This window comes from Anolis carolinensis, chromosome 3 (genome assembly GCF_035594765.1).
Source record: "Anolis carolinensis isolate JA03-04 chromosome 3, rAnoCar3.1.pri, whole genome shotgun sequence".
Taxonomy (NCBI): Eukaryota; Metazoa; Chordata; class Lepidosauria; order Squamata; family Dactyloidae; genus Anolis; species Anolis carolinensis.
This window is the reverse complement of record NC_085843.1, coordinates 6,554,775-6,569,805: the sequence shown is the minus strand read 5'-3', so window position 1 is coordinate 6,569,805 and position 15,031 is coordinate 6,554,775. Positions and strand designations below refer to the sequence as shown.

General features: G+C 40.7%; 1 protein-coding gene across 1 annotated transcript in view; it reads left to right on the top strand.

The window, feature by feature from the left end:
* Positions 1–13,910, top strand: part of capn5 (calpain 5) — a 121,698-nt gene extending 107,788 nt beyond the window's left edge. Inside the window, exons 9-13 of the mRNA XM_062974454.1 lie at positions 1,230–1,352; positions 3,410–3,606; positions 6,728–6,849; positions 9,169–9,305; positions 12,947–13,910. Coding sequence (XP_062830524.1) covers positions 1,230–1,352; positions 3,410–3,606; positions 6,728–6,849; positions 9,169–9,305; positions 12,947–13,129 — 762 coding nt within the window. The 3' untranslated portion in view covers positions 13,130–13,910. The remainder of the gene's footprint in view (positions 1–1,229; positions 1,353–3,409; positions 3,607–6,727; positions 6,850–9,168; positions 9,306–12,946) is intronic.
* The last annotated feature ends 1,121 nt before the right edge of the window (positions 13,911–15,031 follow it).

The following is a 15,031-nucleotide window of genomic DNA, read 5'->3' as shown; positions in this document are numbered from 1 at the left end:
TTCATCTTCTTCAATGTAAATGTGCTTATGTATCCTTTTAATAATAATAATAGAGTGAAATAATAAATGTAATAATACTGTAATAATAATAATAATAATAAATGCAGTAAAATAATAAATGTATTAATGATAATAAAAACAGAGTAAAATAAATGTAAAAGTAACAACAATAATAGAGTAAAATAATAAATGTAATAATAATAATTAATGGAGTAAAATAATAAATGTAACAATACCAATAATAATAGAGAAAAATAATAAATATACCATATATACTTGACTATAAGCCCACCAGGACCCTCACCCAAGTATAAGCCAAGGAGGGTTTTTTCAGTCCTAAAAAAGGGCTGAAAAACTAGGCTTATACTCGAGTATATACAGTAGTTCTTTTAAAAGCCCGAGATTTAAAATAGGAAGAACATTATGATAGTAAGAGCTGTAAGGCAGTGGAGTCTACTCCTCTGGAGGTTTCTAACCAGAGGCCGGATGGCTGTCTGTCATGAGTGCTTTGATTGTGTCCCAGTATGTCAGAAAAGGGTTGGATTAGATGGCCCAATGGAATCCTGGGTTTTGTCGTTTGTTGGGGCATTAAAGCTCTTAATGCCAGATTCCATAGGTCAAAATTGTTAGTGTTTTTGTTGTTATAGTGTGAAATCTTCAATCAATTGTTGCTGTTGGATTGTGTGTATGTGTTCCAGCAAGCATTCCAGTAGTCCAGGAGTTAATTTCAGCCAACCCTGATTGATTGCCCGGAGGGCCAATGGGTCAAGACTTCCGTAGGAGGTGCTTGCTTGCACTGATAACGGACTCGGCAAGCTGAGAGGACGGGCCATGTTTTGTCCTTGCCAAGGAAACGTGTCCTGAGAGTGATGGTATTTAGTGTTGTAAATAACATGTAAATAAAGCCTTTAGAACCGCTGGGATCAGCAGATAATTAACAACTGAGCTGTCGTTTGTCGGTGCCACTTTCGCCACTGCCTGAGTGGTCTGACTGATGAGCAGAAGGTGAGACCTGACTCATCAATCGGTCAGGGTGACGATTCCCTGACGAAAATAATGACAACTGAAGTGAAATTATAATGCTAAAGCTATGTGTTGTGAACAAGCCCTAGGAATGTTCTGATTTGTAGCTTGACAATCTTAATCTTTATGCTGCAGCTCTGTGATGCAAACCAGTTGGATCTGCTCCCGCAACTTCTTTTTTTTGTCTCCTTTTCCTTTCCCGGCAGTATGTTTTTGATGTGAAGAAAACAGAGGATGAAGTGCTCATTTGCATCCAACAGAAGCCCAAACGAACGAGTCGGAAGGAAGGCAAGGGGGAGAATTTGGCCATTGGATTTGACATCTTCAAAGTAAGCACAACAAAGCTTGAGGTGGAGGGAGTAGCTTTTGGACTACAACTCTATTGAGAAATTATTGCACCCAGTCTCTCGGCTCATTTCCTTTTGGCAAATGTGAATCTCCGTGAATATGTGGAGACCACATTTGAAAACGACTAGTCAACAAATGCATGACCTTGTTAGAAGTCAACTTTTTGAACAAGGGATATTCACAAGCATTCATGTGATGGCACACAGGTAACTCAGCTCTTAGGCTGAAGAACCATGTCTTTGAACTGCCAAAAACAAAGACATGCCACTATAAAAATATATTTGTCTAGCAGAGGATGATTGTTTCTTTAAAGTTGAAATTGTAGTTGCATTTGCCCAAAACATATCAGGTAAATGTCAGAGACAGAACGCCAGCAAGTAAAACAAAACTCAGTTTATTGAGGTTACAGAACTAAAAACGCCCGTAAGAAACAAAGAACAGGGCAAACACTTGACTTCAGTGTGCTAAATAACAAAAAGCAGCTCAGTTTGAGCTTAAACAGTTCAAAGGGATAAACCGGGTTAAACAGCAGTATAATCCGGATTAAATCAAAGAGCTTACTTCAGCTTGGCAAACAATGCAAACAAAAGAGGATCAACAGGAGTTGGAATGTAAACAAAAGACTGGAGGCAGATTCCTCTCTGCTACTCAGGAACAGCAGGGGAGTAAAACAGGCTTGTTTACTCCTTCCTGCAGCGAACGAGAGCGTGGTTGTAGTCAAGATTCAGGTTTAGGGTAACGGCAGTCAGCAGGGTCCCAATCCGGTCCAGAAGATCAATAGCCAAGCGTAGTCGTCAAGGAATCCAAAGGTCACACCGATAGCCAGCAGAAGGGTTAATCCGGAATCGTAGTCAGTCAGTCCAGCGTCAATCCAGTGAAAGTAGGTATTGCCCGTCAAAAAGACGACGGAGGTCCAAGGTATCCAGTAATGAATCACACTCGTCTTCAGGAAATTCCCCAGCAAGAGCCCAAGCGTCCGTCCAGATTACCTTGCCCAACACAATTAGACATTGGTCCCAAACCCCATTTTATCACAGTTCAAGCTCATCATCGCTGTCAGCTGCCATCCCAATTCCAGATGCCCCAACATCATCATCCTCATCAGAGCTTAAGCACCTTCGACTACGCCCCACAGCATCCCCAGCTGTGGATCCCGCTCCATCCCTCCAGCCAGTCCATGGGTCTGATCCTGCAACCCGCCAATCACCTCCCATGCTTTCATTGCCTGTTTCCCCAACACCCAAATCCTCCCTCACACGAGTCCATTCCATATCATCCTCCTCCGAGCTGGCCATCTCTTCCTCCAAACCCTGAGAAAAACCCTCAAATGAGTCCTCATCTGTCGGCTCTGCAAACAAATCCCGGAGCCGTTTCCTTTCACTCTCCTCGAGAGTGTCTGACTCTCGAGGAGTCTTACGACCCCTTCTTTCATTACCGGAGCCCGAAGGCTCAACCATAACACTAAAGGTAAAGGATTTCCCCTGATATTAAGTCTACTCATGACCAACTCTGGGGGTTGGTGCTTATTTCCATTTCTAAGCCAAAGAGCTGGCATTGTCCATAGATGTCTCTGAGGTCATGTACCTATTGATCTACTCACATTTGATGTTTGCCTTGATCCATTTGCCCTTCTGGCCATTAATCAGGGCTTGCTGTAATTAACTCCTTGACTACTGGAATGATTGCCGGAATGAATACACACACTTCCACAGTCACAATAGATTAAACATTTCACTATATCCCAAAAACCGTAATAGATAGCCCTCAGAGTCTCTTCCAGCTATAGGATTCTGTGGTTCCTACTACCCTCTGAAGCAATAAAGAACAAACCTGGACACTCCCTTCTTAATGTTTGCCTTTCCCCAGTCCTCTTGCACCTCACCTATTCTCCTAGATTTCTCCAAGTTCCATCTTGACTACGCTCTGATGTTGTTTGGCCACATGTGCCTTGGTTTCCACCTGTGAAATGTTGGGCGGTATGTATCCAATGGCTTCCATGATTGACACCCCTGTTCCTTTTGTGCTTCCTCCCACTCAGGTGGAGCTGAATCGGATGTACCGGATGCACACCTTGCAGCCCAAGGTGGCCAGCTCCATCTACATCAACTCCCGCAGCGTCTTCTTGAGGACGGACATGAAGGAAGGCCGCTACGTCATCATCCCAACCACCTTTGAGCCGGGCCACGTGGCAGAGTTCCTTCTCAGGCAGTTCACAGACGTGCCTTCCGATTGCCAGTGAGACCTTTCCTTCCTTCCTTCCTTCCTTCCTTCCTTCCTTCCTTCTTTCCTTCCTTCCTTCCTTCCTTCCTTCCTTCCTTCCCTCCTTCTTGTGAGATTTGGAAAGGGAAAAAGTAATCTGGAAGGATGTGACCATGCTGGATGAGGAAATCTGTGGTTTTTAATCCAAAAGACTAAAGTTTTTTTATGTCTACTTTGAGGGAAAATTACTTTGGGTTGCTATGAGTTTTCTAGGCTGTCTGGCCATGTTCCAGAAGCATTCTCTCCTGACGTTTCGCCCACATCTATGGCAGGCATCCTCAGAAGTTGGGAGGTCTGTTGGAAACTAGGCAAGTGGGGTTTATATCTGTTGGGAATAGATGAGCCGTTAAACTCTAATCACCCTCTTTATGAGGTAAATTCCCATTAAAATAGCAGAGTAAAAATTGCAGCGGTGAGACTTATGCGGTGTGAGTTTTGGAAGACCTCCTTATGCAGTGTGAGTTTTGGAAGGCAAAGGAATGCAAAGTTAGCTTTAAAGTTTAAAATAATTTATTGAGGTAAAAAGAAATCCATTGATGGATAGAAAAGGTTAGGACCTAACTAGCTAATCTATCCTGTTCTAATACACATAGAGGGATTAAAATAACAAAGCTCTAGATAGCTACATCTTGACTAATAGAGGACAGAGGTGCGTCCTCTCTGGAACAAAGCAGGAAGCTGGAATGGCGACCAAGCCTCGTGGGTCGCTTCTTCTCTAGGGCCTTAAACATTCCAAAGGCCAAATTGGGGGAAGTTACGTCAAAGCCCTAGGAGAGATCACATTTCTAGAAACATCAAAGGGTAGGCTGGCCTAAATAGGACGGGAAGCAGGAAACAATGGTGAAGCCTATCTAGGCATGCTTTGGAAATGGGGAAAGGATTCCCTCAATCTTACTCTATCATCTATCTGACTACATGTAAACTTGAGTAGTCCAGGATGATTCCCAACAATATCTCTGTGGAATAATGGTCCAGGGTGGGAGAAAGAACTCTTGTCTGCTTCAGGCAAGTGTGAATGTTGCAATTGGCAGGACTGCTGACCGAAAGATCGGTGGTTCGAATCTGGGGAGCGGGGAGAAACATCCCTGGGTAACGTCCTTGTAAATGGCCAATTCTCTCACACCAGAAGCAACTTTTAGTTTCTCAAGTCGCTCCTGACATACACAAAATATAGCATTGAATAGCCTGGCTGCTTCCTGCCTTGGGGAATCCTTTGTTAGGTGGTGTTAGCTGGCCCTGATTGTTTCCTGTCTGGGATTTCCATTTTCTGACTGTCGTTACATTGTCCCCTGGTTTCTGAGTGTTGTTACATTGTCCAGTGGGAAGCTGTGCCACTGGAATGCAGACTGATTACATCCTTACTTTGCCGTTTGGATTTCTATTACCTTGGACTACTTTGGAGTTTGATCCTGCATTCTAGTCTTGTTTCCTGTGGTTCCAGTTTGATCCATGCCTTGGAATTGAATCTTGTTTGGACTATTATTGATGCTTTTCGTGGGACTGTGTTTGATCTCTGATTTGGACTATGTTCTTTGAATGACTTTCCTAGACTCTTGCTTCAAGATTTTTAAGTCCACTGCTTTTGTGGATTTGAACCCATTTTGTTGACTCTGAACTTTATTTGCTTGTGCTTACTTATAACCAGAAATAAACAGCTTGTTTGCTTATATTCTGGGGCTCCAGTGTGGTTTTAAGGTGCCTACGCAGCCTAGGGGTGCAACACAAGTGGTTCAAAATAAGGAGTCTTGTCTTCCCCCAGTATTTTTTTTTTCAGTCCCTAATCTTCTAGCATTGCAACCTTGGAAACTGTTCTCTTTGCTGTATTTGCTGTCCCTTATGTTGTGACTCAGCAGCAGTTCCAGAGTGAAGATGAGGAAGGGGATTTTGGATTACAGATGCAGATATCAGATGATGGGATTCATGATAATTTTCTGGATGATGCTATGGGAAATTATGGAATTCAGACACAGGCTGGTTCAGAAGTGCAGCCTGTTGATGAGTTCCAGATGCAGCCTGCCATGGGAAATAATGATCTTGATCTGTCTCAGGCTCAGGTTCAGGTGCAAGATAATGGTAATGAGGAGTTTGGCCTTGATGGCCAGGGCAAGTCTGAAGGCCCGTTGCTCTCTCGGGCTGATCGTTTACAATGGAAAGGAATGCCACAGTGAAGTCTTAGATTAGCTGGGAAAAGGGAGGCCAGTGAATGGAAACAGAATGCATTTTTGGGTTGCTTTTAAAACAGTGTGTTGAAGGGCAAATTTTTGTCAAAGCAAATTCTCGCTTCATCAGGGTGGATGGTCTATGTCTTCATGCTACTTCTGCTTTGGATATACTCTTGTTCGTGAGTCCTTGTAACCTTTGGATTTGTGTATCTTTGGGAATGGACTATTGCTTCTTATCTATGGATTATTGGATTTACTGACTCTATTTTACAACTACTTTTGGAACTATATTTCTGCCTGCTTTGATATTTGGGCTCGGGCCGTGGCGCAGGCTGGAGAGCAGCTGCAATGAATCACTCTGACCAGGAGGTCATGAGTTCGAGGCCCTCTCGGAGCCTATGTTTGTTTGCCTTTGTTCTATGTTAAAAGGCATTGAATGTTTGCCTATATGTGTAATGTGATCCGCCCTGAGTCCCCTTCAGGGTGAGAAGGGCGGAATATAAATGCTGTAAATAAATAAATAAATATTATATATATTCTGCTTTTGCTCAATAAAATAACAAAAGACTATCCACTGTGTGCTGCCTGGTGTCTACAGCAAGGTGAACTAGTCTGAGGTGCGACACCTTAATCACTTTGCCTTGTCTGCCCCTTTGCTTTGGATGCCTCAATTCTATTTCAAAACTATTCCACTGGAGTTTTAAGCTACTGCAATGATAAACATTTGGGGACTGAAGGGGAATTTCCTTTTAGAGGCTGAACTTTCTCCTTTTGCTACAGTCCTGATAGGCCTGATGTTGTGCTTCTGTCTTCCTGCATGGCAGAATTGGACTGGACTGGATGGCCCTTGGGGTCCCTTTCACCTAGACTCTAGAGTTGGAGATATGGCTGTTTCCTGACTCTTGTTTTTTTTCCTCCTTCTTTTCCTTTTTTAGGGAGTTGACCCTGGATGAGCCTCCTCACACTTGCTGGAGCGGCATGTGTGGCTATCCACAGCTGGTGTCCCAAGTCCATGTCATCTCAGCTACTGGACTGAAGAACCAAGGCTCAGGAGAAGGTGCTTCACTCTTTCCGTTCTCATTTCCAAGCACAACTGCTCAAAGGGCAGCAGTATGAAAATGAAACATAATGGGAGTTGTATCAAACTACACAAACTATGCTTTGGAGCACTTTGTTTATAGGGAAATGAACCACTGTTTCTTAGATGGCTTTACGTTTCATCATCCCTTACAACTGCAATGTGATGCAGCAACTAAAAAGGCCAATGGGAATTTGGCCTGCATAAATAGGAGTCTAGTGTCCAGGAAAGTCATGCTACCTTCCATTCTGCCTTGGTCAGACCACACCTGGAATCACACTATGTCCAATTCTGGGCACCACAATTGAAGGGAGATGTTAACAAGCTGGAAGGTGTCCAGAGGAGGGTGACTAACATGACCAAGGGCCTGGAGAACAAGCCCTATGAGGAGCGGCTTAAAGAGCTGGGGATGTTTAGCCTCCAGAAGAGAAGGCTGGGAGGAGACATGAGGAGGGCCATGTATAAATATGTGAAGGGAATGTCACAGTAATTGTAGCATAGCAGTCGTTGGATGGAATCAGTGGAACGCAGAACGAAGAGACATCAGAGACGATGGTAAAACTATATACAAGTTTTACTGAAAGGAGTAATAAAGACAAACAGACTTGCAAACAATGGACACAGGACTTGACTTCTCAGCAGACAGCACTCGACTCACTCAGAACAGAACAGAACTGATGCAATCAGCAATGCATACACACTTGTGTCTGGACACTCCCTGGTTCTAGCCACACATCAAGGTCAACACAGCTTCTTAGTAATTAACTCTTTCCAGACTATAGCACACTCTGGATGATGCAATCAGTATGCAATACAGGCAAGACACAAATTTCATCTAAACACTACCAACACACAAATCCCACATTAACAGGGAAGTCATAGGGAGGAGGGAACAAGATTGTTTTCTGCTGCCCTGGAGACTAGGACGCAATGGAGGAATGTTGGATAATAAGGAAGGATTAAGGAAAAGCCTATTAAACATCAAATTACATTTTGATTTTACAAATTAAGCACCAAAACATCATGTTTAACAACAAATGGACAGAAAAAGCAGTTCAATACATGGTAAAGTTATGTAGTCATTACTGTATTTATGAATTTAGCATCAAAACATCACAATGTATTGAAAACATTGACTACAAAAACATTGGCTACTAACAAATTGACTATAAAAAAGGTAGAATTGCATAAAATGAGCTCATAGTAACAACATTGTCGGAAAAAGCAGTTCAATACATGGTAAAGTTATGTAGTCGTTACTGTATTTATGAATTTAGCACCAAAACATCACAATGTATTGAGAACATTGACTACAAAAACATTGGCTACTAACAAATTGACTACAAATAAAGATAGAATTGCATAAAATGATCTTATAGTAACATTGTCGGAAATTAAATCCATGAAAAGTTCAGTCTTTGCTGCCTAGAGAAACAGCTGTGGATCTGGATGGGAGGCAGACTGCGTTGGATAATCCAGAACATTGGATAAGCAAATGTTGGATAAGTGAGACTCTACTGTATACTGCCGACGCCTGTATTGTGATTGATGAAGTTTTCTTGAAGATCCCTGGTCTAAATCTGCAAGCACAGAAGAGAGGCCAAACATACTATTGAGGGCTTACCTTCTGAGGATGCATCTACACTGTACAACGAATGCAGTTTGACACCACTTTAGCTGCCATGGTGCAGTGCTGTGGAATCCCAGGAGTTGTAGTTTGGTGAGCCAACAGCATCTCTGGCAGAGGAGGCTAAAGACCTTCAACTCCAATTACAGTAGAGTCTCACTTATCCAATGTTCTGGATTATCCAACGCATTTTTGTAGTCAATGTTTTCAATACATCGTGATATTTTGGTGCCAAGTTCGTAAATACACTAATTACTACGTAACATTACTGCCTATTGAACTACTTTTTCTGTCAAATTTGTTGTATAACATGATGTTTTGGTGCTTAATTTATAAAATTATAACCTAATTTGATGTTTAATAGGCTTCTCCTTAATCTTTCCTTATTATCCAACATATTCGCTTATCCAACGTTCTGCCGGCCTGTTTATGTTGGATAAGTGAGACTCTATTGTATTCCATTGCTTTGAGCTATGATAGTTCAACTAGTGTCAAACTTCATTCATTCTCACACCCTACAGAAGGTAATAGAGCCATATTCCCAGGCCCTAAAGGGACAGGAGATGCTGAAAGTCTTCACCACGTTCTCAGTAGAATCGTTTTAAGAAAGTACAACAAGTTTCAGTGGTCATCACCAACCTTGGGAGTCTCATCATTTTTCTTCTCCCCAGGAGTGGATCCCTACGTGATCATAAAGTGCGAAGGGGAGAAGATCCGTTCTCCGGTGGTGAAGAACACCACGTCCCCAGAATTTGACGTGAAAGCCCTGTTCTACCGGAAGAAGCCGGGGCAGCCAGTCCTCATCCAGGTAGAGTCTTCTTTCATCAGGGGAGAAGGGGCAGGTGTGGTTCATAGATGAGAATATAGATTGGGATCTTATTGGGGAGTTACGTGGTCACAATCCAAAGGTTAAGATATTGCAGTTGCCCGGGATTCACATTTGGGGCCGGGCTGTGGCGCAGCTGGCTAGTAACCAGCTGCTATAAATCACTACTGACCGAGAGGTCATGAGTTCGAAGCCCGGGTCGGGTTAAGCCTCCGACCATTAGTAGCCCCGGCTTGCTGTTGACCTATGCAGCCCCGAAAGACAGTTGCACCTGTCAATTAGGGAAATTTAGGGACGCTTTATGCGGGAGGCTAATTTACAACACCATAAAACTGCCAGCAAAACACGAGGAAAGGAATGAGGAAGTACAGCCACTTCTGGACGGTGAAGCAACAGCTCCCCCTGTGGCCGGAATCGTGAAGCTGGAAAAATGTTAAAAATGCCTCTGAGTCTGTCTAATGTATGTTGTTTGTCTGTTGGCATTGAATGTTTGCCATATATGTGTTCATTGTAATCCGCCCTGAGTCCCCTTCGGGGTGAGAAAGAAGGGCGGAATATAAATACTGTAAATAAATAAATACATAAAATTTGCTCTTGATTGCCCAAATGAACTACCAAAAACTGCTTTTTCAGCCTGACATTTTCCCAACCAAAGTGTCAGGATGCAGGATAATGCAATTTGCAATATCTTCCTGGTAGCAAAGTACCTAATAATAATAATCATCATCATCATCATCATCATCATCATTGTATGGTAATACAAGTACATCACGGCATCATCATTCAAGATACCCCAATATACCCTAAACTGGCTATATTAATTCTACCTAAAATTCCCCACTAAAAAAAAATGTTTTCCTGCCCCTTAAAAATAATGTTTATATTAGTAAAAATAATGTTTTAAAAAAGAAGTTAAAATTGACTTCCCACTCTAAAGACATACAGTAGAGTCTCACTTATCCAACATAATGTTGGATAAGCGAATATCTTGGATAATAAGGAGGGATTAAGGAAAAGCCTATTAAACATCAAATTAGGTTATTATTTTACAAATCAAGCACCAAAACATCATGTTAGACAACAAATTTGACAGAAAAAGTAGTTCAATACGCAGTAATGCTATGTAGTAATTACTGTATTTATAAATTTAGCACCAAAATATCACGATATATTGAAAACATTGACTACAAAAATGCGTTGGATAATCCAGAACATTAGATAAGCGAGTGTTGGATAAGTGAGACTCTACTGTATCAATAAAAATAAGTAGTCATCTTCTCAATATTGTATAATTAATAAAGCCTTATTTTTAATCGTATAACCGCATAATTGCACTTTTATGAGACTCTTCTAACTCATAAGTTTCACAATTGATAAATGTCCCTATCATTATCTTAACAAAGTAATTAAAAATTGTGGGATGTGTGGTTGCATAAGACACTAAGCATTCTTTGCCAAAGAACTCTCACAAAACGACAAAGCCCAGAATTCCCTGGGGGTAAAGTAGAGTCATAGTGTGAAGATGTAATTACCGTATATACTCGAGTATAAGCCGACCCGAATATAAGCTGAGGCACCTAATTTTACCACAGAAAAACTGGGAAAACATTGACTCCAGTATAAGCCAAGGGTGGTAAATTTCATAAATAAAAATAGATACCAACAAAATTACATTAATTGAGGCATCAGTAGGTTAAATGTTTTTGAATATTTACATCAAGCTCAAATTTAAGATAAGATTGTCCAACTCTGATCCAATCATTATTCTCATCTTCTTCAATGTAAATGTGCTTATGTATCCTTTTAGTAATAATAGAGTAAAATAATGCATGTAATAATAATAACAACAACAAATACAGGGAAATAATACATGTAATAATAAATAGAGTAAAATAATAAATGCAATAATAATAAGATCAGAGTGAAATAATAAATGTATTAATAATCATAATAAAAATAGAGTAAAATAAATGTAATAGTAGCAACAGTAATAGAGAAAAATAATAAATGTAATAATACCAATAATAATAGAGAAAAATAATAAATGTACCATATATTCTCAAGTATAAGCTGACCCAAATATAAGCCAACCAGGACTCTCACTTGAGTATAAGCCGAGGGGGTTTCTTTCAGCCTTAAAAAAAGGGCTGAAAAACTAGACTTATACTCGAGTATATACAGTAATTTAATTTTAATTTTCCCTTTGAAAATATCCTCATTTATTAAGTGATACCAGGCTTTTTCAAATCTTATGAACCTTCCAAACATTCCAAAATGCTTAGGAACAGATGGATTCCAAGTTTTTCCATTTTCAGAATATATATTTTTTTAAAACAGAAACCGGAAATATCTCTTCATCACGTAATAGTCGCATTCCTTTTTTTGATCAAAAAAGGGGGTTAAAGGGGCGACCATTATGTGGTGAAATATGATCTGGGTGTATTTCTCACCGGATTGTTGAAATTGTAAGGGTTCTTGCTCCAACTTTGTGGCTGTGGATTCAGTCTTCTTTTGAAAGAACACAACAAGACGCACAGGCACTCAAGACACTTTATCTCTTTATTGTTCGGAATATAAGAGTCTAGCACAATGATAGGCAAGCTTGTGTGTCAAAATTCACCAAAAAACCTAGCATGACTTGAGTGGCGTGTCACTTTGAGAAAAAACTCATAATTTCGCAATATGTATAGTTTAAATAACAAAAATATATAATCGTAATATGTAACTGTATTTAATAAATCCAAAACTATTTACTACCATTATTTCCATGTACAACAATCTATGGTACCTCTTGCAGTTTCCACGCTGATTTCTCTCTATTCTAGTTTCAATGTAGTCATGAATAATGAATAATATAATAATAATAATAATAGTAATAATATGATAATATACCACAATAATAATAGAATTATATAATAATTATAAATAAATTTTATATATATATATATATATATATATATATATATATATATATATATATATATATGAGAGTGATGGAATCCTGGCACCGAGCAAAACAACAAACCTAAACACTCCCCAACCTCTAAATTTCACAACACAATCCATCATCCACGCCTCGAGGTTGAAACCACAAAATATCATGTCACAAACCTCCACAGGGCCTAAAAAAACCAAAAACCGGAGCTATTCAGTGCAATTCCAATGGGCCACAGCAATGCGTGGCAGGGCACAGCTATATATATAAATGTAATGTGCATAATTCCCATGGACTAAACAACAAAACCACTGGACCAAATCACATCAAATTTGGCCACAAAATAGTCATCCAATCAATCTGCATGTGGCAGCATGTCAGCAAAAATGGCTAGGTGTGTCAGTGCTGACACGCGTGTCATAGGTTGGCCATCACTGGCTAGCACTACTGCCCGTCTAGATAGGCCTAACTATGATATCATAAATCACCCAAGAGTTCTGGTAACCGGTGCTTGCCCTTTTCCACATTCCAGAGCCCACTTTCCCCGCACTTTGGGGCAATTGACTTTTATGCCTGTCTCATATGTCCTTGCCATGTCCTGTCCACTCTTTATGCCATGTGCTCTATGTCAGGAGGGCTGATAGTTGCATAGCATCATGTTCACCATTCCCTGTTTTGCTTCCTCCAGGTCTGGAACCATAACCTCATAACAGACGAGTTTCTGGGCCAAGTCTCTCTGGTGGGAGATCCCAATGAGCTCCATCCTTTGCACATCATCCATCTCCAAGACAAGGGCGGCAAGCGAGCCAACGACCTCCCGGGTACCATCCAGGTGCAGTTGCTCACCAGCAGCATCCTGACCAACATCTGAAAGACAATTCCTTTTGTGCCATTATATACAGGTGTACATACAATCTTATGATAGGCAGTGTAGGGTGTCAGAAAACTATCTTTACAATATCAATTGTATATAGAACTAAGGGTGTTTCCTATACTGTAGAATTAATACAGTTTTGTCAGGGAATCGTCACCCTAACTGATTGATGAGTCAGGTCTCATCTTCTTCTCGTCAACCAAACCACTTAGACAGTGACAAAGTGGTACCGACAAACGACAGCTCAGTCGTAAATTATCTGCTGATCCCAGCGGTTCTGAAGGCTTTATTTACAAGTTATTTACAAGTTATCCTCTCGGCTTGCCGAGTCCGTTATCAGTGCAAGCAAGCACCTCCCTGCATTCCACAGTTCATGACTAATGTTCTGTCCACTGTCGGAAGTCTTGACCCATTGGCCCTGCAGGCAATCAATCAGGACTGGCATGTAATTAACTCCTGGACTGCTGGAATGCTTGCCAGAACACATATACACATTCCAACAGCAACAATTAATTAAACATTTCACACGAAAACAACAAAAACACTAACAAGTTTGACACCACTCTAACTGCTATGGAATCCTGGGATTTGTCCTTTTGTGAGTCACCAGCACTCTTTGAGAGAGGAGGCTAAAGACCTTTTAAAATTACAACTCTTATTCTTCCATCACATTGAGTCGCAGCATTTAAAGTGGTTTCAACCTGCATTAACTCCACAGAGTAGATACACCCTGGAATTGTAAAGGTAATTTCCAGACACCCTGTATATACATATACATATATATATATATATATATATATATATATATATATATATATGTGTGTGTGTGTGTGTGTGTGTGTGTGTGTGTGTGTATGTATACATATATAAAAATATCCATACACATACAAGGGCTGTCCACAAAGTAGGTTACGTTTTGGAATTAAAAATGAACAAAGTATAGGAGAAAACATTTACCATATGCAGTTGAAAGCCACACCCAAATGCCACATCTCATGTAGTCGCCATTCAAATCTAGGCACTTATCATAGCCATGAATGAGCTTGGAAACCCCTTCCCCACGAAACTCTGCCGCTTGCATCTTCAACCAGTCGGTCTCCGCTTCCCACAGCTGCACAGCATTGTTGGAAACAATTGGTTGAGGACGCAAGCAGCAGAATCAGGACTGGATGGCCCATGAGGTCTCTTCCAACTCTACTATTCTATGAATTTAGTGGGGAAGGAGTTGCAAAGCTCATACATTGCTATGGTAAGTGGCTAGATTTGAATGGCAACTACATGAGATGTGATATTTAGGTGTGGCTTTCAACTGCATATGGTAAATGTTTTCTCCTATACTTTGTTCATTTTTAATTCCAAAACGTAATCTACTTTCTGGATAGCCCTCGTACATTTGATTGCTGATGTATGATGTGTATCATGCATGCATGCATTTATAAAAGGGGGACCATCTCTCATGAGTTCGATTTTTTTTGTTACTTTACATTTTTTTATACAAAGGTGCCTTTTTTTTCAAAATGATTGTGTTTATGGGTCGTTGTTGTCGTTGTTTTCCTTTCTGAGCAAATCTGAAAAATTGTTTTGCGATGGACAATTTCGGAGCGGCTGCAAGTGCAGGTGCCACAAGAATGTATGTTTACAAAGAGAGGTCTCTCTCTCTCTCTCTCTCTCTTTCCTTCCTTCTTTCTCTCTCAGACGCACACATGTGGTTGGGGAAGCATTTGTATCCTCAACCCAGAAATAACCACATTGCCAAGTTCTCCAAAGGGCTCTCGTTCTTAACTCACATATCCCCAGGGCTGTTGGCTGCATTTGATAATAAGGCAACAACATCATAAGAAAGACTATAGGAGTTAATAAAGAAACCACTTACAAGTTTCCCCTGGAAGCCCTTGATCT